The sequence below is a fragment of the Rhynchophorus ferrugineus genome, unplaced genomic scaffold (genome assembly GCF_030347505.1).
Source record: "Rhynchophorus ferrugineus isolate W39M unplaced genomic scaffold, kcgeb_rfMv2 rfM6, whole genome shotgun sequence".
Taxonomy (NCBI): domain Eukaryota; kingdom Metazoa; phylum Arthropoda; class Insecta; order Coleoptera; family Curculionidae; genus Rhynchophorus; species Rhynchophorus ferrugineus.
Genome location: NW_027472585.1, coordinates 12,607,757 through 12,635,679, shown reverse-complemented (window position 1 = coordinate 12,635,679; position 27,923 = coordinate 12,607,757). Strand labels below are relative to the sequence as shown.

Genomic DNA, 27,923 nt, shown 5'->3' with positions numbered 1-27,923 from the left:
GAAATAACTTTCTCTAAAACACATATTATCTTCAACAAGATTTTCTGTTTTCCAACAGATAGCGCTAGTATTGCAAGCAAATCGTGAAAAAGCTAAAAATGCTTTTCATAACACTGAAAGTTTATATTGATATATTTTCTTTCAAAAGAATTACAACTAATGGGTCAATTATAATTATGTATGAAGTTTCTATTCAGTACGAAAAAATGTTATGCCAAGTACGACAAGTGATCAGTGATAATCAGAATCAAAAACTTTTTGATGATTTATTGAATATATATATATATATATATATATATATATATATATATATATATATATATATATATATATTTTCAATTTAAATGCATTAAAACTATTATGACAATATAGTATATAAGTATTATTAGTGATAATCAGAAAAAAAGAAAATACTGCATATATATATATATATATATATATATATATATATATATATATATATAAAGGTTTACAATGTATATTAATTATTTAGTAATTATTATTAAGTAAATGTGAACACTATATTGAGAAAATAAATAATAAAGGTGATATAATAAACAAGTAAACGTTAAGCGAAATACGTTTAATACCAAAGAGATGTGTACTGTACTGATGTGTCGGCACCACTTCGTATCGAGGAATGAGTCTTTGATTTTTTTTCTTATTCCAAGATGACCGGCTAGAACCAAATGGTCTTTTGCTGATATCGCTTCGGGTTTGGGATAGTGAGGATAGTGGGATAGTGACCCTGGGTTACGACTGGGATTGTCGTAGTTGGTTTACTACCGAGGTTTGTGCATGGGTAGAGATTTAAACAAGGTGATCTCGTATTCTAAGGCGCCTATGGAGAACCTTACACTGAGCATGTTAGTGAAATTTTTCACAAACAGGATGGCTCATTCGAAGTGAGTGTTGACGTTCCTCATAAACTTTTAGGCATTGAGTAACGCGCGGACTTTTAGACCTGTACCACACCTGTGCTCCGTAGAGGCAGACTGGACGGACTAGCATTTTGTACAGAGTCGCTTTCTGGGGGATTGGGAGTTTACTTTTTGTGCAGAGGAGTGGAAATAATAGGTTGTACACGCCATTGACTTTGCAAATAGCTTGCTTAATTTGAGCTTACCATTGGAATCTGCGGTCGAACTGTAGACCGAGGTTGGACTGATGCATGCAATTTTTGGAGCCAGGGGATAGGAACTTTATCAATTTGGAGGCGATAGGCGCGGAACTTCTTCTTGTGGTGGAACAGAATAGCCTGAATTTTGCTCAGGTTTATCTGCAGCCTCCAGAATTTGTACCACGTAATCGCCTGGTTCAGTTAGACTTGAAGTCTGTCGCGAATAGCGTCTGGACTATAACCGATTGTGAAAGAAGCGGTATTATCTGCATAAAATGCTGTGTGGGAATGTTTGTATGCGGAAATATGTTTACGAGAGGAGACTGCGTCACCGATTCTCACTTGAAAGGACCTACAGTCTAAGTATGAATCTCTCAGGGGGATTAGGTTATTCGGTAGACCAAGCTGTTTCGCTTTGAATATTAGACCGTGGTGCCATACTTGATCGAAAGCTTCGGAGACATCTAAAAGATGGGTCGAGTTTTTCGACCTTTTCTTAATGCCTGGTGGATTGTTGCTGCGACGCGAGCAACTTGATGAAGGCGGTTTGCGGCAATGCGGTTTGGCGTTCTTTGAAGAAACGAGAAGACTGCTAGCAAAAGTTGAATTGGTTTTATATTTAAATAAGATAAGGTGTCACATAGCTTGTATGTGTATGATTTGTATATATCTATAGATTTTTTCTAAAATTGATATTCTAGTCAGCAATTGTTCTTTGGTTGAACTAAAACGGCTAATAATGGAAAAGTAGTTATTATTAGTCTTCATAGAGATTTTGATATCTGGATGTTGAAAATGTATGTGAGCCAGTAATTGGTTGTAATGGACAAGCAATGTTCAATGTTCCAAATAGCAAAAATACTATCGTCCACATATTTAAAGAGGAATGTTTAGTATCTTATTTTCAAAATATTCAGTGAAAATGTTAGGTATTATAGGAGAAACTTATAACGACACCAGATGCTTGATTACATAACTTTTCTTGGACTTGGTTTAACGGTTGGACGGTGTGGTGTTTTATAGGAGGGTAAAGATAGCTTGGTAAAGTTTCGTTGGTAAGGCCATTAGTAAAATGGAAACTACTCGAAAACTAAAGAATTTAGATACTTTTTAATACAAGATTAATACAGATTGGTACTTGTTAATTCGTGGAGAGGTTAGATCTTCCATGTTGCTGACAATCCGGCGAAGATGACATGTTTATGAATTTTTGGATTTCGGTATAACTCTTAGGATTTTTGATTGTTCTCTAAACTTGATCGTCCAATAAACGCAGCTCCATTAGAAGCCAATAATTCAGGCATGAACGACTTCGCAAGAAACTGAACATTTATTTAATATATATTTTCATATAGTCGAAGAGAATTTGATATTATACTATAGATTCCAATATTAGAAATCATGTGAGGGACTTTTTTTGCCTGATATTGGAGGAGGAATATCTCTACTGTTGATGCTTGAGTGATGATAATGGCTGGAAGATGAAATTGGTAGGCACATAGATCTGGCGGCGATTTGTACACAAGTGTTCCTAGCATACAAGTGTTTAACAATTGGGGCATTGGCAAATGGCAACATTCCCTATATTTCTGGAACTACAGTTACATGCATCTGTGAGTTTATTTATTTATTAGAAATATCTAGTATCTGATGTTTGGATAACATACACTTGAATGAGAGCTTGCAATTTTCTATAGATAAAATTAAAAACTTCAAGACGATGCAGTCATCCATACATCGTTCCAGAATATGAACCAGAACGTCCAGAAGAACTTTCTCTATTCTTATATTAGGAGTTATTTCTGATTAGCGCGAACAACCTTGCTTAATAAATGACCTTGACCCTTCTTACTCCTGAAATATTGGCGCCTCCTTCTCAACAGAAGAAAATATAAGAAAACCTTCTCTAAGTACATGTCTTGTTATAATGTTAAATCAGTGGTTTAATCTATGAATCCTAATCATATATGAAACTGACCTTCCAAGTTCTGTAGTGTAAAATACTTGTTTGGCTGGTTCTTTTCTGAGATCCAAGCTCAAACTAGGTTGGCGTTGATTCTTTTACCAGAAGAAATTGCACTTCTATATCTTAAAACTTAGAGATTGTTCAAGACGCGGTTAAATCAACATCACAGCTGTTAAAATATATGTACCATTAATTAACATCATAAGATATAACATCGATACCAAGAATACTATAAAGTCATTAACGTGCTTTGTAAACATTTCTTCTTTGTTAACTTAGTTATTAATATTTAGATTGTTAAATATTTCTACTAATAAATATAGTTTGATGCTCGAAGTATATAAAAATGCACTATAAAAAATAGTAATAAATCTAATATTACAACAGCAGTACTACTATTATATTTACTCGTAACACGGTTGTAAAATAAATTGTCACACGTTAAACATAAAACAGGACAGTAATTCTCCATTACTCAAAACAAATATTATTCAATACAATTCTAGATTATTATTGATTAGCACAACAAGCTTTAAAAAACACATATAGCACATGTATTTCTGCAAACTCTGGAATCTTTCGGTTATAAGATACATCAACAAACAAAAATAAAATTCAAAATAACAATAATTTTGTTTTCCTTTGAAATTTGCACCATCAGCAAATGTAAACTGTCTGTAGGTCATCTGGGGAGTATAAAATCTGAAATTCCATATGATTCAGATCAGTTGACTTGAAATATAAATCCAATAAAATCTAAACGTACATATACAGTATATAGTGAAAGTGAATAATGTTTTCGAAGGTACAGTTGCTTTATTTGATTTGTATTTTTAATTATTGAAGTATTCGGCCACGTAATTCAATTTTTTTAAACTTACATTACATTTTTCTTAAATACAGCTTCTAATATCTGTTGCTATCCTACTGATCATCTGTGACCAGGTCTATGGCAAGCCCTTTGATCGGGATTTCCCTTCATCTGATGAAGCCAATGACAGTAACAGCAACGAATCTTCTGCAGAAAGTAACAGCCAAGAGAGTTCAGAGCACTTTTCCCATATATTTAATGCAAATGGCCGAATTAAAAGAAGAGCACCCTTTGGCGGACGTAAATTCATAGGAATGGTCTTTGGATAATTATCAGTTATTAAAGTTCATTGGTTGCCCTTATTCAAATATAATATTTTATTATTTATGTTTTTTATAATTTTTTTATTATATGATAGAGGAATAAAATTATAAACCAACCAACAAGATGTTTTTTAAACATGTTTGTGCTCTTGCGTTTGGTGAATATAGATTATATATGTTTTATGTTTTTTAAATCTTATATATACTAAATTAAAATATTATGGAAATGGCAATAAAACTAAGTCTCAAGCATCTGAGTGCAGACACTAATGTGCAGTAAATTTTAATGTTATCTATCGCTGACACTGCACTAGTTCAATAGTCCCAAAGCTATTCAGTGCGATGCTGTTGCTAAGTAATATTTGAAATAATTTGATGGTAGTTGTAGATTGTTCATTTTTTCTGACACATAACTGAATTTCATGGTGTTCATAAAAACTTCAAAACTTATAGATTATTTTACAAACAAAGTTCAGAATTTCACCCAAAAAACCATCACATAGTTTGCATATATTTTTCATTATAAACTCATTATAAAATAATAATCATTATGAAATTCTCATATATTTTTTGTGACATAGATATATAACGAAATTATTAACATAGTATCCGAATATAGTATATACCAATACTTACAAAAATAAATCTTGCGACCATCTGTTAATTCATATATAGCATATACGACATATATAAGATGTTATAACAGTAATAACAGATCTGTATCAGATGTGAATATAAATTTACATCATCAGTCCTTAGCTGGTGATAACAGACAGTGTCTAGTTCTCTTATAATATGATGCTGTCAACTCTCCTTGCGACTAGAGATTACATACAGTCATTTTGGCTTCGGAAACTATAAACTTCCTATCCTTTAGATCACTTTATGAATATAAAGCATATCCTTTTTGACGGTGGTCACTGTATCTTAGGTCCTAATTTATAATTATATAAAAATAATAAATATTATAAAGTTATAATTTGCCACAGAAGTTTACGAAGATGTCACTTTTTATTCACTAAATCATTGCTAAACCTTACCTTACTATGAACCTTACTTGTCATATCTGCAACGCATTTGAAAAACTTCGAACATATATACATTTTAGAACAATACAGAAGAGTTAACAAAATATGTTCCTTCTTCGTTGATATCGCTTCCCTCTCTACCAATAATTATCCCAAATACTTGAAAATTTGCTCTTGCAATCAGATGCTGTCGAAATTTAAAATGTTAGATTTCTCGTTAGTTTTCTATACTTCAGTATTTTCTTCATTTGTTGTCAAATCATAGAGGTTTGTTGTTTCCCAATACAAGCAATTTCTACTTGCTAACTATATATATGAAGTAATATGCTATACTACTTTTAAAAAACGTAATGTTTTAAATATAATAAACAAGATGTTAATTAAATTTGTTTCAGTTTTATTTTATATTTCCAAAATGTACTGATGTGTAAACTTGTTATGTATTTCTTTATGGTTTTAACACACATGTGTCGACGTATAAATTATAGGAAGCGAAACGTGATAACAACATTTTTGACAGTATATACGAATAAAATCAGAAGATTTTGCGTCATGGTATCGTCAAAACCGTCAATTAACACCACATTGAAATAAATAGTATCGAGGACATCAACGTTAACAACACATTTTTCATTTACATGCTATATACCACGGCAACCAGAAGCAGAATCGACATCCAAAGCTGAACGGAAGTTGTTGAACCACATCATGGCAAATATTGTAAGTTCAAAACTTTTAATCCTTATTTAAATTACAATACATTCATATTAATTTCAAAACTTTTATACTGTATTTACTCTGTAAAATTGTGTATTAAAATAAGCTTCTTTAAATAATCGTTTGGAGAATAGTTCAAACACTAATCGATGATATAGATTTATACCGTTTTGATCAATGAGTGTTTACCACTCTTTTGAGAAACTGACGCTGGTGAAGGCATCAGAATCGGACCAAACGGTAGTCTAACACTACCAGTTCTAACAGAAAGTTCCAACCATTTCAATCTGTTTCAATTTTTTTTTTAATTTTTACAATTGTCATGATATTATCTTATATATTTTGTAAACGTCTAAACTAAAATAAACTTATTTAAATATTATTACGGGCTGAAGTTGATTTATCGTTTTTTTTTGGTTTGATATGAAAATTTATTATAAATATTTGCTTCTGCCTTTCCCATATTTCGGACAAGATACGTCACTCACTCGCTGATAATTTTTCGTCTTTCTGACCCTCAAGGATACTCAGACAGAGCAACGTATGAAGAATATTACTAGAAGTCTAAGTCCTCCTGCTTGAGTGGTTTCAAATGTTTGTAGTCAATTTTGAGACATGTGGATGGAAAATGTCTTTCTGAAAAATCACTATGTTGTATTATTCGGAATATATAGCCAGTTTATTATTTTGGACCGAAATTTAAGAATTTGAATTGTGATTTTCAGTAATGGTTTCGTTTGTTTTTAGCGTTTTATAATAGAACATATTTTTCTAATATCACTAAATATACAACATTAATTTATTTCCGTGGATATTTCAATCCCCATATAATGCTGATGTTGACCAAGCTTAAGCAATGCCGTCAAAGCATATAATTTCTGTAATCTTTGTTTCATGACCTGCTGCAATAAATCTCTTTTTGTCCATTGAAGCAATAGGTCACAAATTATGGATTCTAGACATCTGATTTCAAAAATAAATTCTTACCATTTGATTTTTCTTGTTGGTGATATATTTTTGAGGGGAATAACATCTACGCTGTCCTATCTACATCAATGTAATTAATTAATTCCTACACCTGATTAATGTTATAGTAATTTATTTTTTTATTTTCAAAATTGGTAAAAAATAGTCATTATTTATCTAGCATTATATTATTAATTTATATTGTTTATTACACCTTCTTCCTAATTACTAGTACTATCGAGTCAACGCCGAATGGTGCTAATTAAATATTGCTTGAAAGTGGAATGCTACATGCATAAAACAAATAAAGCAGTGGTAGTACGTTGTCTCGACCCAAGGACTTTTGATAGTTCAAATAAAATGCTTGCTCCAGTTTTTTGTTCAGGTTTTTGAGATTGTTTAAAAAACACTACTTACTTTTCAGGCTATCTAGGTCTATGAACTAGAAAAATATGAATACCTGATATATGCACAATATGTACATACGCTTCGCGTTATTTACACGGAAACAGTGTTGCCAACATGCAACAAGATATATTATGTTGCATTATATTCATATCATTTTGTCTATTCCCTGTATATGCGAAAGTGCAACTCCTATTGACATTATATACCATTATATAGTTATATATTACAATAATAGCTAATTATATAACAATTATAGAAACACAGCCATATTTCTATTGGGTTTGTCTCAAATTTTGCAATCCAAAACAATGCCCCACGATTATTTAATTTAGTTTACGTTTTCCAATACTTCATCTTCGGCCTTTTCTCTTCATCATAGCTTTCTTGGCAACGAATATATAGCTAAATGAGTTTTATAATCTAGTGGTTTCAATAGCATGTCTGTCAAAGGTCTGACACCAGCATGAAGGTCATTTGAAGAATAGATTGCTTTGAATGGCCGACATAGAAGTCAGACCTGCTGGGAAAAATGTTTAGAGGGATAAATTAAGACTAGATACTAAAATGATAATTCGAATTAACACACAACTATTGTCTGGAGCCTGCCCGGAAAAGGGAGATTAAAAAAAATTATTAGTCTATTGTAAATCATTCAAAATTAATTCACAATCCTATATACATATACTACATATAAATATATTGTTTCAGATTATATTGTCGATGGTTGTTTCCATTGTACTCTCCTCACTACTGAAAGATTCATCAGCTGAAGACAACCAAAAGCTGATCGATGTTAATCGTAAAAACTCTATCGAGGAAAATGAAAAAGTTTCACAGGAAAAATCTAACAGGAAAAAGAGAGGAGTCTCATTTCTAGGGCGTAGAAAATTTGTTCCTATACCCTTACTTTTTGGAAAGTGATATACATTTATTTATTTATTGATGAACACATTTAATTTACAATTAAAATTTTATTTAATTATCTATATGGTTTTATTTAATTCTGTCAGAGTAGAATTATCATTTCCAACATATTTATTCTTAGTTAGCATTTTAGAATCTCGCTTTTGTAAATTACGGATTACCTTAACCAACTACTTAATACAGATCAAGCCTAAATTTTCGACATTAAGCTCACCGACAAGTTAGAGGTCGTTCCAGAGAAGTCATCAAATCTTATCCAACTTATTTTGGTTTGAATATTATCCCAAATATAAGTTAATAAACGCCCATAGGTTCGGTGGGATGCAATTTCGTGATTACCGCATCAACAGGTGTACTACCCTCCACCTGAACACTTTTTGTTCGATTCATATTTTTATAATTACAATATATACATAACAGATACTTTATTGATAAGTTTAATGTAAGTGTTATTAAATTAAATATCTAAATTAAGGTATCTATATATTTTCATAAATTAATTCTTAAATGATTTAAAAAATGTTTACTAAGAAAATTTGGTGCAATATATATTAATGAAAATATTTTCCATGATTTTCCACAATTATCTCGTATTTACGTTAACATGGTGAAACCAAATCAAAAGAGCTATGTTAATTTGGCAGCGGTAATCCAATCATCATTCAAGCTGCAACAAGTCCATCGAACATGTTCATGAAAGAAGTTGATTTTGCAAGGATACAGTAAACAGAAGGTAATTTTGGTTTGGCACATCTTCTGGCAGCTCTGTTTTGTAACATATTCTGTTTTTGAGCACATTTACCTTTTTACATATAGTTCTCGTTTTCTTCCAATGGTGTGTTTACTTGTTAAATCCTCTTAATATAACTGTATTTTTTTATTTCTTCTGCTACAACCTATCACACCATTCTTGACTTTTACTTTTCTTTCCGGGTCTCTGTCCAAGTCGATCACTAAACTGTTAATTTCCAATCTCCCTAGAACATGTTTACGATTCCATTATTTACCGGTTAATTCCTCTGTATGTCTTATCCAGTTCATCCAAATGGAAGGTGTTTCCTTCCACATATCTAAACTATTATAATAAGTCCTTGCTATCCCCATAACAATTCGATTGGATTGAATATGCAGTGATAGGGAGGACGTCGTAATACTATGTGACCATATTGTTCAGCCATTATTTCTAAAAAATGTAAATTTCGAAAAACGCAATGAAACATTTCATTTATATTTACCTAGTAACAATTTGAAAGTTCATTCTTTAACATGGTTTCTTCAAAACTTATTTGATCTATTTGAAGCCATTCCTTAATAGCAGCCTTTGTTGATGCACTCGTTGGGATCTTTTCCACCAGTGTACTATGATATGGTGAATTGTCCATAACAATAACTGATGGTTCCTCCCTTCTTCAGTTCTTTAAAAGCTGACTTTCAAACAACTACAAAAAATAGTCATGGTTTCTTCCTGCATAGTAGTCACCATTGGACTTAAAGACATGTATATTCCTGTTTCCTGCACGAAGTAGTTCTTCATGCCATATAGTTATGTCTGCAATGGACTATTAACAAATGTTATAACTAACAAAACCTAGTCGATAGTTATTTCTATTGTGGCGACCTCCACGACCCTTTAGGCCACCACGAATTCATCAACAAGTACAAAGGTTGGCAACGCCTGTGGATTGGTACCATGCAGTTCCAGGCTATAAAAGACCATCACGACGATATCTCGCTCTCTTTTATTTTCTCCATCCCCTTGTAATAGTACCACTTCCACAGCGCTACCGTACTTCCTCTACCTAACCTAAAATCCTTTCAATTCTCCCGTCGACCACATGTATCATTTAACATTGAAATAAACAGTATTTCTTCAACCAGTGTTTTCAGTTCTCGTGAAAATTCCTTTCAAAAATAGTAGTGAGTGTTTTGACAAATAATCGCAGCAGCAGCCACACATTTCGACCGACTGACCGACCCGACGAACATTCCTACACTAGGTTTACCTCTTTCTATCAACTTTTATTACCTTTGCGCTATATTTATTATCATCTTGCCATGAGTGAATTCTTCCTTGATTTTGTTATGTTTTTAGAAATTGTATTCTTGTAAGAGCAGTGTCTGCAAGTTCCATTAAACCCATTCGGGGGTTATCCTTACACACTTAAATAACTGCATATCTTTCAGGTTTTATGAATACTTTCAACACTAACAAATTTCTCTGAAATAATTGTGTTAAATTATGTTTCGACTGAAAAAAACTACTTACTGTTTTTATATATTCCGTAAATTTGAACTCTTGGTACAGCTTGATAACTTGATACAGCTAACATCAAGCTGATCTTGATTTATCACCCGTTTCGCATAAACACGGTCTCTTTTTGGTGAATTTAAGGTTGTATTGTTTTTAATTTACTTACTAATACGTACTAATATTCAATGCAGCAGCAACACCCTAATTATTTTCAATAAAAACAGCGGCGTTTTAGAATTTATTAAAACAAAACCTGAAACAACGTTTGCCGGTTTATAACCGGTAATTATAATATTTTGAATAATTTTTCGTACGTTTGACAACCGCACTAGAATAAAGTGACAAGGAAAATATTGTCTAATTCTGAAACGAATTTACTAATTGCGGCAGGCAATACATTCTACATCTTGATGACGTATATACAAAACAACTTTGGATAGACTCTAATACGGTTTATAGCTATGAACACCCCAAAATTTGATTTAATACTGAAAAGCACGGCGGAGAAACCAAGTTTCTAAAAGTGTTTAGTGTGTTTCGGCAGCAAATTTATTAAAATTAAGCAAAGAAATATATACAGTGAATATTATAATTAATAATATTAAATTAAAAACTGTTATTTTATGTGTAGGAATGTTCGTCGGGTCGGTCAGTCGGTCGAAATGTGTGGCTGCCGCGGCGATTATTTGTACTACTATTTTTGGAAGGAATTTGCACGGGAACTAAAAACACTGGTTGAATCAAAGTTGTTTATTCTAACTTACGATTGATACATGTGGTCGATGGGAGAATTGACAGGATATTAGGTTAAGGTGAAGGAAGTACGGTAGCGCTGTGGAAGTGGTACTGTTACAGGGGGACGGTGATAAGGAAAGAGAGCGAGACGTCGTCGTGATGGCCTTTTATATTCCAGAACTGCATGGTACCAATCCACCGGCGTTGCCAACCTTTGTAGTTGTTGATGGTGAATTGGTGGTGGCCTAAAGGGTCGTGGCGGTCGCCACATATGTATAAAATTAAAAATTAAAAAAGCATAAAATTAAAACAGTTAGGTTAGATTGTTTAACAGTTATTTACTTTTTTACTTGGCATTTTTATCAACAGATACCGCTAATAAAAATATATTCAAGCCTCTAATATATATTATATATTTTTTACAATATGTTGATAATTTAATATCAATTTTAGTATATAAGCACGTGAGTATCAAACACGTGTCTACTGCAGAAACGTTTTCCCCAACGGCAAACCAAAAAAAGAACCACGCTAGCGACAGTATTTTACGTCAGGCAGTCGACCATATAAATATCCGATCATTTTTCTCCGAAAATAACGCTGATTACGCTGCAGGATCAGCAGGATGTATTGCAGGGATTGATTGTTCTGCTCGTGTCGTATTTTCAAATGGTTATTAAGCTTGTTTTTCGCAATTAAAGCTCTGCTTACATAACGTAAATATTTTCAAGTAAACAAACAGAATCATATGTTTTTGAAGATACCCTTAATCTGTTTTAATGGAAATGTGTTTATCTGTTTATTTAGCCGATTAATATTGAATAACGTGTCGCAAGAAAAATTTCATTATCAGATATTAGTTGGGGTAGACTCAATTGTCTTTCTATACGAAATGCTTTTTCTTTATCAACCAAATTATTAAAATTAATATAAATATGTACTGAAAAAAAAAGAAAACTGTGATATATCTGTGCATATCTGCAGTATTTCATTTATTAATCACTAATTTTCTAAAGCAATTACTTTTTAACATAAAAATACAAGAGACATTAAGTTTTGCACAAAATTATTTAAATTTATGGTTGTGATTGTTTAAAATTTGTGAATGTTCTAGGCAAGAGTGTAAAATCCGACAAGGAAAATGACGCTTGAATGATGAAGTCACGCCAGTAACCAGGCTGGGTAAGACCGGATGTCTTCTGGGATGAATTCTAAAGTTGGTCACTCGCCAGTCGGCAGGCTTAAAGGACCGTAGTTCGGAGCCCACGTTAAACTTTAGGTCCAGTCGAGATAAACCCATAGTTAGTAAAAGGAGACTTTAAAATATATATATAAAATAACACAATAGCAAATCCATATTATCATGTCAATGTAAAACATTAAATTACATCTAATTACAAGTGTTAATTTGTAAAATTAGTAAAAATAAAGTTAAAATGTTAATTATTATTTTGATGGATGTTATTTATATGTACGGCAAACATATTTACAGATCTTTAACATTTTTTATTAGCTCTGCAAGGTATCAAAATTCATAGAACACAATAAAACCAGCAGGAATTGTTTATTTTATTAACGACATTTTAACTTCATCCACCTTACGCTGAGTAAATATTTCTGGTGACGTAACGGTGTATCTAAGAATTAAGAAAGTATTTAGATATAAGTAGTATTATGGTTATTACTGGAACAATCGAGTTATCTGACTTTTTTAAGTCGTGTGTAAGTATAACAATGATAAGGTTACATTTACTTTGGCTATATTATTGTCTAATGATTAATTTTGGCTTGTCAGGTAGAATGCGGAGACAATGTTACAAATTTGTAAAATGTTGCTTCATCTATTTTTGTATTTAATATTATGCTTTTCCCAATGAAAAATTATGTAACATAAGATTGAGGAAAAAGTATTTCACCTTTATAGCGCGGTTAAATGATATAAGTTAAGCTCTGCTATGCCTCGAAATTATATTGTTTTGATTGATATTATAGATTTAGAGTATCCCCAATACTTTACCATTTTTCAGAAACTATCAACACAAACCAAGAATGACCAATACACAACAAACATCCAGAGAAAAGAAATATCTGGACAAACCAATAAATGATAAAATTTTGTATACATAAAAGTCATTATAAAATAAAGCTATATACAGTTAAAATTAAATTTTAAAATACAGACCGATTTTTTTTGAAGAAATCAAACGATCTGGGAGGATTTTGATTCAAGAATCCATCTTTCACTAATAATATTGACTAATATTGATCACAACTGTCCTTTATTAATGTTCAATCTATTTTGTTGACGGGCATGGTATACGGCGGCTCAGATGTGAAAGATACTGGCTCCTGTATGATAGGAGATAAATCAGTTGTTTTTAATTTTTTAAATTTTATAGCCCCCAGTGTAATTCTCAAAGCAGCATTTTATGTTATTTCTATTCTTCTTAAAAAAATCGTAGATGCTGAATTAAATAAGGAAAAAGCATAATCTAGTTTTGATCTATCTGTCTTCGGTGTGGTCTCTCCAGCAGAGATAACAGTCCCAATATTTTAGTAGATGATTTATCAATGATTTATTATTAACCAAAGTAAGGGAATGATATCTTGGACAGTTTCTGATTCTACAGAAATGAATGATAGAGCTGAAATTTTGCCTGAAGAGGCAGACCATTGAGTGATGGTATCTAGACAAATTTGGATTGTACTGGATGTAGCGTTCAAAATTGGCGGAGAATAAAAGATAGTTAGATCATTAGCAAAAAGACGAATATTGATATCTGGACTTACAGCTTACTTATGGAATTCGTGACAATATTAAATGATGTAGGACTGAGAACAGATCTCTGAAGAACGCCACAGTATACGTGGGAGATGGAACCAGTTGCCTAAACAGACCTTGAAGGTACGGTTGGTTAAAAAGTTTTTAATAACATAAAGGATATGTTGGCTCTTATGTTCCAAGAGTGTAGTTGTTTAATAATTCTGTACCTCTAGTTTAAAGTGAATGCTTTTTTTATGTCTAGGAAGAATGCAATTACATGCCATTTTTTTAAAAGCTCTCCTAACGTTTTGTTCCAGGTCAAGATGAGGGACAATTAGGCCGAACGATCCCAAACCAAAAAACCAAACTGGTAGAGGGAAAGAAGAGAGGTAGATGTAGATGCTAATTTAGCCCTACTTCCACCATTCTCTCAAATATTTTGCAAAACTGATCAATTAGAAATATTTGTCCGTAATTAGAGTCCGTTTTGAGAAGGTTATTTTTATCATATTTTGTTCTTTTAACAAACTGTCTTCAAATAAGATCCATCGCTTGGTTCAGATATTCGCTCAACAATATCAGAAGTTCTATGGCGACCAAATTACGGTTTTGCCGGAAATTATATGAGTAAATTCCCTTTGAAATATTGAAAACCCCAAAATAACTTTCATGACAACCTATTGGTTATGACATTGAATTATAATATTTAAAATTTTAAATGAAGAAAATAGAGTTATTACAAATAACTAATGCCATATTGTAACAAAACAAAACGGATGTTATTTGATGAATATTGAATTCAATTGAAAGATATTCATTGGAAACTGCAACTCAGAGATGTCGTTATTTCGAATTGGAAATAAAATTTATAATTTGCTTTTGATTGCTTGAACTACTACCTTTACAGCAGTCCTCAGTACTCTTGTCATGCTACTGTTTGACTTCAACAATATTTTCCCCATACAAAAAATTGTTCTATATGATTGAATACTCTATCACTGTGGTTTGTAGCTTATTAAGTGTTGTGTCAATTATAACACAATTTTTATATACTGACAAAATTAATTCATAACCTTTACAAAACAGAAAAATCCAAAACCAAATCTAAATGATGTAGCATTGTTAATATTTAAACAAAAAGAAAATGGTTAGTTTTTCCGCCTTTGCTGATTATGTAATGAAGATAAATGTATAAAATGCAGTTTCACAGCGAGGCCATTAAAACAAACGAATGTAAAACATCTGGATTTTATTGAACAAGCAAATGCCTTTTACTAGTTCCTCGCTGTTAAACTCTTCTAAAAAAGCTTTGAAATGCAATATTAATTTAACGTCTGTGTTCCAGTAGCTCATAAACAAACCTTAAATCCTAGAACTATAGCAACGAAACAGTAAGCTTGAGTAAAGTTTTAGTTTCTAAATACAGCAAGGGCTACAATTAAACACAAGAAAACTTTGTTCTTTGTCTAAGGATTAAAATATCATATTTTAATGATAACGTATATAAATTAAAATTTACTTTTCATTGAAACTGTTGGTTATTATCTAATGGGTTAATATTTAATATTATAAAAGATATAGTAAGATGGTGATGCATTCCTTAAAAATTTAATAAACCCGAATTTTACTGCATTTTAAAGAAGAATTAGAGATTATATTTTGGTCATTTTATCACTGTTGGTGAGGCACCCATCATGATTTTAAATAAACAATGAAAGACTAACTTAGGCCGCGACATGGGTTTGTGGCCAGGATTCAACCAAGATCCTTTTTTCATTTCATTTTACTTGAATTTTATATGTACAACCCCGAACTGATTAAAAATATGTTCAGATGATACAACTTATTTTTTGACTATACATCATACTAGTATATAAAGTATGATATATATCAGAAAATAATGCTTCTTATGAAATACAGGTTTATTAACATTTTTATAAGATTCCTTCAAAATGTTTTAATTAGATATGATACGACATATTGTTTTCACTCCTCGAGGGACCTCAGTTAATCCACTTTGATATCAGCCAGTATTCTATACCAGGTCGTTTTTAGCACACCCGCATCAACATCAACAAAATGCCTGTATGTTATATTAAAAAACAAAATGATATGTTTTTTTTCACTTGATTGTTTTGACCTGAGGCTGGTCTGATTTCCAAACAGTGGAAAAAACAACTTAACAAATCAAACTCATATACTATGAAAGCGATCGAAAGACAGTACAGGTTAATAAACACATGTTTATATTAAGAGCTCTGTTTCTGCACCACTTCGTATTATTTTGATAGTGCTCCAATAAAATCAATAGTAGTATCACTCAGTGCTACCAAAATCAGTTTTTATATAGATAATAATTGCACCCGAGTTGACAACGTACAGATGTGTTTTCTCGTGGTGATAAGATAAAGTAGATTGCACTAGGCTATGAAATATGATACAAAGAAATCGAATTATTCAGCTAATAGGAAACAATGTTATCAATCTAAAGACAGCACTAGAAGAACTGCTGTCTTGGAAATTTGCCACTTTGGTCTCGAACAATGTTAGTCTCGTATTCCTTAGATCGCCTTCTCTTACCTTGATCTTACTTGGTTCTTACCTTGTCTCTTTCGAAGCTGGTGCTGTTGGTTGCTTCTTCCACCTAATACAAAACCTTTTAGGGTAAATTGATAAGGATCTGTGAATGGAGGTAAAACCAAATGAAACAGTGGTGTTTATATTATGTGACCGTTATTTATTGGCAAATATAAAAAATTTTGAAAACACAAAATAGATAAAACGGATGGCAGCGGTGTTCCCTGGAGACGAGGCTTGGGCAGTCGATGGTGGCACGTCTAAATCAAACAATGGTCGAGTACTGAATGATCGAAATACCCTTCAATAAGATCCCAGATAAAAGTTCCGAAGTTGCCAGCTATTCGTTATCGTGTTCTAGTTGTTGCTGCTGGTACCCCGCACGTGCTCAACATCTGGGATTATATTTCTGGGTACTTTGTAGACCGTTATTCCACGATGTAAAATTCGACATGCCTCAATGTCGCTACAACCTTATTCCCGCCACAGAAGTCTGCGAGAAATTCGAACCACGACATAAGAAATTATTAGTTTCAATCATAATAATTAATATACTAATAATACATTGTCAATTGAATAATTAACAATGTATTAGATATATTGTCGTTAATTTAGTTAAAATGAAATGCCATCAACATTTCTCCAAGAACTTCAAATTATATTTTATTTTTACTTTTAAATTTATTTTCTTTATATGTTGTTCATTAATATACTTTAAACAAGCAGATATATAATATACCACACTATTACCTTTTTAAATAAAAAAGACATGTTTCCTCGTTTTCTCTTGCCGATAGAACAAAATAAAGTGTACGAGCATATGAAAATGATACAGATGGTCATGATAGTAACTCTATTAATTGCTATCAAGATATAATATACTGAAATCTGCAACTGCAATCAGAAAATTGTTTAAAAGAAAATATTAATGAACCTGAAGTAGAATTAATTAACGTGCTATATTATGAAAAGTGTTTTTAAATAACTTTAGATGACATTCCATGTTTATATGGAATATTGTATGTTTTGACCATTTGCCTTCGTTTCTTGTTCACTAATGAATGCTTAAAAGCTAGACCAAGCAAAAAAGATCAATCTAACTGTTTAACTGACAAAGCATGATAAATTATTGTATTAATGCGATTTTACTAGTCGTTGCTGACTAACCTATAGTTTGTTTTCACAATCATTTCAAAACTAGGTTTATATCTGGAAGAGCCAATTGCTACTTGGTTTATAGAGTATAACAAAATATCCAATAAAATGGTTTGTTTCTTCTGAATACGTGCCTTGCTTGAGTATCAATCCAAGCGATACAATACTTCGGTATTAACATGAGAGTAGAGCATTTCCTTACCCTTTGCGATTATCCCGATTCCCTAGGTAAAAGTAGTTACTTGAAGGTCTTGGTGTAAGTAATAATTCTCCTAGTATGTGGGCGCATCTACGATACCTTTTTAGATTTTATTATCCATCAACATCCCCATAAGTGGATTCCATAGGTCCAAGTAAATTTTAAAATTCGCTTTTGCAACAGCAACTTATGAAAATTCAGCTTTTCCTCCAATCAATCAAAACATTTTTAAAGATTTGATATCCCATTAAATGTTTTCCTTTTTAATTGTGCTACCATGAAGTATTAATAGTCTTCCTGTATTGCTCAATACTATTTTTTAAGGACCAGAAATATAATATAAGCCTTCAGATTTTTCACTTTTTTTCATCTGACCATGGTCTGGTTTCCAACCGTCTCGTTCCAAAACAATGGAACAAAGACCTAACAAGTCAAGCGCATATATACTGAAACCCACTGGAAATATATTACAGAAAGTTAATAAATACATTATTTTACATATTATGTATTAAGAGTTTCCCTTTGTTGTTCATTATAAAACATTTTTAATAACACAGACATATAATATAACAGAAGCCTTTAGATTTCATGAAGACATATTTTCTTTTTAAATTAATAGGTCGAAAGATACTAAGCTTCCAGTTTTGGAGGGAAATAAGTAACTAATCTTCTATAAATCTGTATCCAACGAAAATAATCTGTCGCTAATTAGAGGAAAATTTTTGTTTGTTTAGTATACTTATAACAAACGCACTCCCGTGAGACAGTATTTGCTTGGTATTTAAATTATCTAAGAGCAAACAGTTGCCAGGTATTCATAAGTAGTAACGGAAAACAAAAAAAAACTCAGTTCATACCATCGACTGTAACCACTCGGCGTTTCCATTGTGGGGGAGTTCGACGAAGGCCAGCCTAACGTCTGATCGGTTTTTCCGAGCCACCGAAAGCGTTCACCGTCGATTTTGAATTTTTGCGGCACCCCTCCCGAGGGTGGTTAGTTCCCAGTGGTCGGAATTGTCCGAATTAGAGTCAAAACCTTTGATCGAATTCAGATTTTAGGTAAACAAACTTTCATTTGTATGTAGGATACATTTGATCACTCTTTCTATTTCTATATCACAATGCCTTTGTTTTTCTTGAAACTGATTATTTTAGATACGTTCTATCAAGTAAGTCAACTTCACTATGGAAGTATTTGATTCATCATCTGGAAAACATATTCATATCATAGTACTGTACTTATATGATAATATTTTATATCTAATTTCATATAATCTATATATATAACAATTTTTATATAATAATATTAGTTCGAGCTAATTAATGATTGATCTTATACATATTTAGGCTTCGAAACCTTCCAGGGTTACAGAAGCAAAATTGTAGTTCTGAAAAACCTGAGTTTGTTATTTACTGTAAAATTTTATTTTCTCCAAATGTACCATATTAAGGATACGAATATTGTGACGTAACATTTGTATTTTAAATTGTTGTATTTGAATTATTTTCCCCAATCAAATCAAGAAATATTTATTATTATTTATGACTTATTACTTACCATATAACCTGAAGTGTTAACTATAATTACTGGTTATCGCGTGGCTTATTGAATATTGCGTTAGTGTAATAATAACAAATTATGTATATTAGATACTTGAATTTACGAAAATTAAATAGACATCATCTAAAATAGACAGTTCTAGAAAATAGCAAAGATATTGATATAAACGAAATTAAATTATTAAAATATATTTATATATTTAGGGATAGTCGCGGGTTCGAATCCTGCTGGGGCATGCTCGTAAATGTTTGCTTGTGATTGTTTAACATTTGTGATTTTCCTTCTATGTGTTAGTCACGTCAGTAACCAGGCTAGATAATTTCTAAATTTGCCCCTCACCAGTCGGTAGGCTTAATGTCTAAACCCTCGTTGGTAAAAGGAAATATTAACTATTCTGTCAGATAAACGCTAATTGATGGAACGGAAGATAAAAAATAATTAAATACCATAATAAAATAGCGAAATTAAGAGAAAAAACAAATAAGAGATTTGTTATAATCAAATGAATGGAAAGTTGATTGTTATGATTCTATATGGGCATATTTTTGATTAAATCAGAAATATTTTTGTAATAATATTACACAAAATTTGTCTACGTATATATATTTTTTTCTTACGTCAAGAACCGATGCTATGTTATTTTGAAAATATTATAATATTGTAAATATTTTCAGACAGGGTTATTTTTTATGCTTACATTTTTAAGGTCTGAATAATAGTAATTATATTCTTCATAAGAGGTCTATGTATTACACTGAATTGTGAAAATTCATCAAGTATCATCAAGTCAATATGAGATGTGTAATACTGTCGGGCCAAGTAAGATTCTATAGTAAAAAAGTCGTATATTATAAAAACAGAGACTACGAACTATGAAATATAGGCCCATAGTTTCATCTTTTTAAAACAAAGCGTTTCATGCAAATTCTGTACAATATTTTAAAAATATTCTTCCTTGCCAAACTGTCGGGCGGATATAACTATTAGAAAAATTACGATTTTTACTATTTACAATTTTTTTAAGTCACAGTGGTATGCATATTATATTACGGGATTGATACATGGTTATTATGACGGTTTATTCCACAACATTTCTTGCCTGCAATGGCTCTCTCTGCCTGCATATCTACGGTAGTAATTCTTAACAACATCCCATAAAAATTAGATTTGATTGAATATGCAGTGATACGTTACACTCTGTAGCCATATTATTCAGCCATCCAATTTACTGTGTATCTTTTTTTAGTCCCATTTCTAAAAAAGTAAATTACATAAAACACAATTAAATATTTCATTTATATTTACCAAGTGACAATTTGAAATACTTCATTCTTTAACATGGTATCATCAAAACTTAATTTATGTTTTGCAAGTTTATCCTTAATTCCAGCATTTGCCGATCACCTGTTGAGACTATTTTCTTTCTGGCATGAAGAACTGTATATATACAATGAATTATTAAAAAATATTATGATTTACCAAACCTAATCAAATCTTATTCTAACTTTTCATCAACTTTTCCATCAACTTTTAATTTCTTTACTCTATTTCTATTAGAGTTTTGCGTATGTCTGTACAAAAGTGATGATTTATATCACTCAAAGGGCTGCATATCCCTAAGTTTTCCATGGATACTTTGCATACTAATAGCTATCTCTGGAGTAATGGTATTATATTTATATTAAATAAACTACTTACTATTTTTACACATTTCATAAATTTAATCGTGAATGGAGCCAACATCAAGATATGTAGATACTTTTTGTTCGATGAATCCAAAATTATATTGTTTCTCTTTAATTTGGGAGATTTCAATTATTATTTCAGATCTTATTAACATTCAGTGCAGTTGCCACAAAATATTAATATTTCCAATAAAAGCGCCAGCAGCTTACCTCTCTAACCGATTCTACAGGATATAGTTGCCTCGTTTATATTAGAATTTATGCGACTATTTATATGGCCTCGGCATTTTACGGAACCGGAGTTATCACAAATATTCAGCAGCGATTTCAACATAACAAAACAAGCAAAGAACCAAAACAAGCTTTGCCGGTTTATAACCTTATATCACTAATTATTTGAAAAATCTTACAGATATTTGACAATCGAACAACTATTGCAGGTCAATTGAAATGTCCACGGCCTAACACACAGATGGCGCTACTAGAATTACATCTATATGTTTTTAGTTAACCGGATCGTCGGATCATTAGTTTATGAGTTTATGAATACAGCATTTTGAGTAAATCAACTTTTGTTGATACACAACGTTGATAAAATATTACTTTTTGAAGGTAAAAAATGCCGTTGAATCAAAATCTTAGTTTGATGCCGAGTTTCCGGACACTGCCCCGGGAAAATCAACCATCAAGAATTGGTATGCTAAGTTTAGACGTGGTGAAATGAACACCGAAGACTGTGAACGCAGTGGACGTCCAAAAGAAGTTGTTACCGACGAAAACATTAAAAAATCCACAAAATGATTTTGAATTATCGCAAATTGAAATTGAATGTAATAACAGACACTCTAAAGATATCATCTGAACGTGTACATCATATCATTCACGAATATTTGTATATGAGAAAGCTCTGTGTAATGTGGGTGCCGCGCTAGCTCACTTTTAATCAAAAACAATGACGAGTTGACGATTCATAGCAGGGTTTGAAGATGATCCAGCGCAATAAACCCGAGTTTTTGAGTCGATATGTGATAATGGATGAAACATGGCTCCATCATTTCACTTCGAAGTCCAATCGGTAGTCATCCGAGTGGACTGCACACGATGAACCCGCTCCAAAGCGTGGGAAAACGCAACAGTCGGCTGGCGAGCTTATGGCGTCTCTATTTTGGGATGCGCATGGAATAATTTTCATTGACTACCTTGAAAAATGAAGAACCATCAATAGAGACTATTACATAACGTTATTGGACCTTCTGAAGGACGAAATCGCCGAGAAACGGCCGCATTTGAAGAAAAAGGAAGTACTGCTTCACCAAGACAATGCACCGTGTCACAAGTCAGTGAAAACGATGGCAAAATTCCATGAATTGGGCTTCGAGTTGCTTCCACATCCACCGTATTCTCCATATTCTGGCCCCCAGCGACTATTTCGTGTTCTTAGATCTCAAAAGAATGCTTGCTGGGAAGAGATTTTCGTCGAATGAAGAGGTGATCGCCGAAACTGAGGCCTATTTTGAAACAAAGGGCAAATCGTACCACAAATATAGTATTGAAAAGTTGTATCACCCTTGAAAGAAATTATCTTAGATAAATTGAATTAAATGAATACTAATTTTGGCAACAAAAATTGTTTTACCATGGTAGGCCGAGGACTTTTCAATTGACCTGTTTAAAAAATATACTACTATGTGAAAACTCTTTTATAACTGCCTCATTCTCATTTCCAGATTTTGTCCCGATTCCGCGTCGGTCCCGACCACCCGTCCACAATCCGCACCCCGGATTCGCCGCATCAATTCACCCCGGAGAGCTCAGCGCCCTCTCGGCGACGCGTGCGCCGTTCCGGGACGACGACGCCGCGTCAGCTGGCCAGCCGCCCAGTCTGCCGGGCGTCCTCGCGCCTATCACCGACGCCCCGAGACGCCCCGACTGCCATGGCGGTCCCGCAACGCCGATAGTTCGATGTGATGTATTCCCTGCAACACGGCGTTAACCTGTCGCGTCGGGCGTGCAGATTGTCCCTGGTCCTATGCTGTTTGGGGACGATCGTCCGGGCGGCCGCCATGCCGCCCGACCATGCCTCCGGCTCCATCGGACGGCCTCCCGGGGGGATAGACACGCGCGCCTACGATAGGGCCTACGACATTAACTCCCTCTCGAAGGGCATCATCCCGACGCCGGCCTTCAACAATCTGGTCAAGCATGAGGCACCAACGGAAACGGGCGACCAGGTATCCACCGAGGATCCGCCGCAGAAGAAGCCGGTGGAAAGGTATCCGGTCATCTCGGTTTCGTTCTATAGAGTTGAGACCCCCTTCATCATTGGTTTATGGATATTCTGTGCCAGTCTAGCTAAAATCGGTAAGTTCTTGTTCGTATTTCTTGTACATATGGATGGCGATGGTTTTCTCATTCATTTTGAACAGTTTCGAGTTTAAATATGACCATAATTTTTATATCACATATGGTGAAATATTAATTAGTTCTTTACCAACTGACTGTGTCATACTTAGTTAATACGTTTACCAAAAATTAAGTCATTTGCATTATATTAAAATGTTTCGCTGATATATCTTTAAAATATTCATAGTATCGACGTTTTGATATGTTCACCAATATAATTAAGTTTATAATATAATAGTTAATAATAAAAACGGTAATAGTACTATTGTTTCTTCTAGACATATTAAAGTTTAACAACAATTACAATTCTAATAAATTTTTATAATCGACCCTAATCACATTCCAAATACATAAAAATCATTTTTTAATAAGACTATTAACGAATAACAAATCTACTATTCCCCTAAATTACCCTACTATAAATAGTTTAATCTTTATCCATTGATGGTTTACTACAAGCTTTATTTAGTGATACGAATTACATGACGGGTTCTATATCTAGACGTAATCAATAACAATATTCGCTATAGGCTCTGCATATGGTAATATAAAACAGTCCAAATTAGTTTTTCATATATTTTCCTTAACTATATAAAATTAAAAACTATATATATATATATATATATATATATATATATATATATATATATATATGTATATATTAATAATTAAACTAAAAAATATATTATAAAATGAATTCACTGGCAATTAATATTAATATGACTCACTATTAGATTAATATTGATATTTGTTATACCTATAATACTTCTAGCTACTTACTTATAGTTACAATTACTAATATTTATAGTGTGATAATCTACATTTAGATCTATTAGAGTACTTACTCTCATTTATTAGATTTAGAGTACATAGGAATGGTTTGCAAATGGGGTACTACATATATGGATAAGATAAACTATGAAATTTAGAAAACTTACTTTAATTAGCTTTAGTACTTTAATTTATTCAGAATGATACTAATAGCAAATACAAATCTAATATTCATCCCCAATGGCCATACTATAAGTAGTACAAGTTATACCATTGAATTATCCATTAATGGCTTACTACATGCTTTATTTAATGATATTAATTGCATGACTGATACTATATCTATTCTTAATCAATCAAAATAAGCCAAATATAAAAATTAGGCTGTGCATATGGTAATATAAAACAGTTTAAATTAGTTTTTCATATATTTTCATTAACTGTATAAAATTAAAAACTATATATGTATATATATATATATATATATATATATATATATATATATATATATTAATAATTAAACTAATAAAAAATAATATAAAATGAATGATATTCACTGGCAATTAATATTAATATGACTCACTATTAGATTACCTATAATACTTCTAGCTACTTACTTATAGTAACAATTACTAATATTTATAGTGTGATAATCTATATTTAGATCTATTAGAATACTTACTCTCATTGATTAGATTTAGAGTACATAGGAATGGTTTGCAAATGGGGTACTACATATATGGATAAGATAAACTATGAAATTTAGAAAACTTACTTTAATTAGCTTTAGTACTTTAATTTATTCAGAATGATACTAATAGCAAATACAAATCTATTATTCATCCCAAATTGCCATACTATAAGTAGTACAAGTTATACCATTGAATTATCCATTAATGGCTTACTACATGCTTTATTTAATGATATTAATTGCATGACTGATACTATATCTATTCTTAATCAATCAAAATAACCCAAATATAAAAATTCAAATTTGTTTTTCATATAGTCTGATCAAATGTTAACATGCAACAAAAGATATTAACTAGCGATTAATATTAATATTAATCACTGTTAAGATAATATTGATGTTTGTTATATCTGTAATAATTCTTGCTACTTATTTCCAGTTATAATTAGTAACATTTGTAATTAAGAAATCTGACAATAATTTATGTTACGATTTAGTAGAACACTTGTTCTCATTGACTAGAGTTGGTAAAATACATATGGATAATTGTGTACCACATATATGAATAGGATAAACTATTAGACATGCAAAGCCTACTAGCAAATGTTATTTGAAAAGAAAAAAAGATTTACAAGTAGCTTCTAGTTGTAGGATATATTTTAGTCCTATTATGTTTATCAAAAATTAAGTTATAACGAACATTTTGATCATATTAGTATAATTTTAATGATATAACTTAAACATTTTCATAATATCAACTTATCAACTGCACACTCTCGTTATAATATTATTCCTTCTACACATGCTAACGCTTAATAAAAAATACTTATAATGAAGTCAATTTTTATATTACTTTCATAGTACAATTAGTAATATTTGTATTTATCAAGTGCCACAATCATCGTTTACCTTTAGTTTGTCTATTTTTAGATTTAGTACAACTTTTGGTTTCATTGATTAGAATTGGTAAAGTAGATAGGAATAGTTTACAAATTGGGTATCATGTATAGAATAGGATCAACAAACAAATCCTGTTGACAATATATGATAGTATATATATATGTATATATATATATATATATATATATATATATATATATATATATATATATATGCTCTGCATATGGCAATATAAATTATAATTAAATATAATCGTCTTAAAATCTTGTTGAATTTTTTTCGACGTTTAATTGGCACTTGTTACAACTACTTATATCACTTGATATTACCTATACTTTCTTTATTACATATAATTTGGAAAATAGTTTAAATTTACTTAAAACCACTTCCATACTAATTAATTTTTAGTGTTAATATGTTGTAATGAATTGTACTTAAAGATAACGATATGCCGTAATTGTTTTGCATTATATAAAAATTATTTTATCATGTTATTACTTGTTTAAATAATTTCAAATTTGTTCAAAAATGTATATATTTAATATGGCAATTTACTAAAACATTTTGGCTCTTATAGTGATAATATAATTATGCAAAGAAGAAATATAACGTCATTTAATTATATTATAGATTTACTGTAGCTAACCAATATGTAATAATTACTGTTTTGTTTTATCTAACGCAGGTAGCCTACGATAATCGTAAAACATATATGTTTGGAGCTTTAGTACGCGTACTATATATAACTCCGATGCGATTGAACTGGATTCAGAAATAGATCAGAGTAAAGAAGACATTCTTTTTTTTATGAGCGTAATGTCAATTTCGTTATAGGAAAGTTAATGCTCAGTCGTTTTGTTTTGATAATATTTAAATATATTGCAGATTCACTAATTTATTCAACTAGTTGATTTTCTAAATTTAGTATTATAAATTATTAACTGTTTACAACTGAATAATCAACTGTTAAACAACTTAACATGACTCTTAAATTCGTTCATTTTTACAATTCGCTACTTAAAATAACAGTTCTCCATTTACTACTATTGAATTATTCAAATTACAGACAAAATAATCCTAGATTATTCCAAATTGCATTTTCGACGTTTATTAGAATTGTTGTTTGACATGAAAACATGTTTTGCGTTTTCTAGCAGTTATCTGTATTAGTTTAAATAATTTAAAAATTGAGATATTGAACTTAATGACGAGTAATGGTCTGGAGAAGTAAATAAGTTTGAAGAAAATTATTTTCATGACATTTTGCACGGAATCATCACATCGCTGTTTCAATGCTTGCCAGATGAAAAAGAAAAGCTTTCTCTAGTATATTGTAACTGGTTATGAAAATGATATACAACAATAATCTCAAATTACTGTATGTAACTATTTCATATAATACGTACAACAGTTACTGTAATATCTGCCGATGTCAACTGAACAAATCGAACGACATATTTTTATAACAAAATAGCGAGTAACAGACGCAAAGTTATCCCTTTCCATGACAGTACTCGGCTACAAGTTGCAAGAGTTCTGAAGGATGGATACGCTGCTCACCTCTTATACAAACCAGTGCAGCATGGCTTGGTTGGCGCTCGGATTGCTGAAGAAGTGTGAAAATGAATGGAAAGTTTTGATTGATATATCTTATGCCAATTTTTCACAATAAATGCTCTTTAACTAAAAAAATGATCAGAATAGAAGCAAGAACACAACAAAATAAAGACAGGACTTATATTCGTTGTTATAAACCGACAGCTTATATAAACTGAAACCTTACCAAACCGGAAACACCAATTATAAATTATCATTAATAAAACATTCGGTCTAATTAAAGATAAACTTTTTAAAAATCGAATTATTCAACATTAACTGATACAATCATTTTAAGGTTCTTCAGAGTATTTTTTGAAATCAATTGGTTCTCACATTTTACAATAATATTGCAAGTTTATTGTTTTATTA

At 31.5% G+C, this 27,923-nt stretch overlaps 1 protein-coding gene and 2 long non-coding RNA genes across 13 annotated transcripts in view; all 3 read left to right on the top strand.

Moving 5' to 3' along the window:
- Nucleotides 1-3,783: 3,783 nt before the first annotated feature.
- LOC143198133 (uncharacterized) lies at nucleotides 3,784-4,190 on the top strand. The gene is made up of 2 exons (XR_013006167.1): nucleotides 3,784-3,891; nucleotides 3,990-4,190. It is a non-coding gene; the product is annotated as an uncharacterized LOC143198133 (long non-coding RNA).
- Nucleotides 4,191-5,282: 1,092 nt separating this feature from the next.
- LOC143198131 (uncharacterized) lies at nucleotides 5,283-8,321 on the top strand. Its single transcript, XR_013006166.1, has 2 exons — nucleotides 5,283-5,968; nucleotides 8,048-8,321. It is a non-coding gene; the product is annotated as an uncharacterized LOC143198131 (long non-coding RNA).
- Nucleotides 8,322-23,015: 14,694 nt separating this feature from the next.
- Nucleotides 23,016-27,923, top strand: part of Nhe2 (Na[+]/H[+] hydrogen exchanger 2) — an 84,589-nt gene continuing 79,681 nt past the window's right edge. For all 11 annotated transcript variants that reach the window (XM_076408092.1, XM_076408087.1, XM_076408089.1 and 8 more), the window contains exon 1: nucleotides 23,016-23,551. In XM_076408092.1, the coding sequence (XP_076264207.1) occupies nucleotides 23,158-23,551 (394 nt within the window). In that variant the 5' untranslated portion in view covers nucleotides 23,016-23,157. The remainder of the gene's footprint in view (nucleotides 23,552-27,923) is intronic.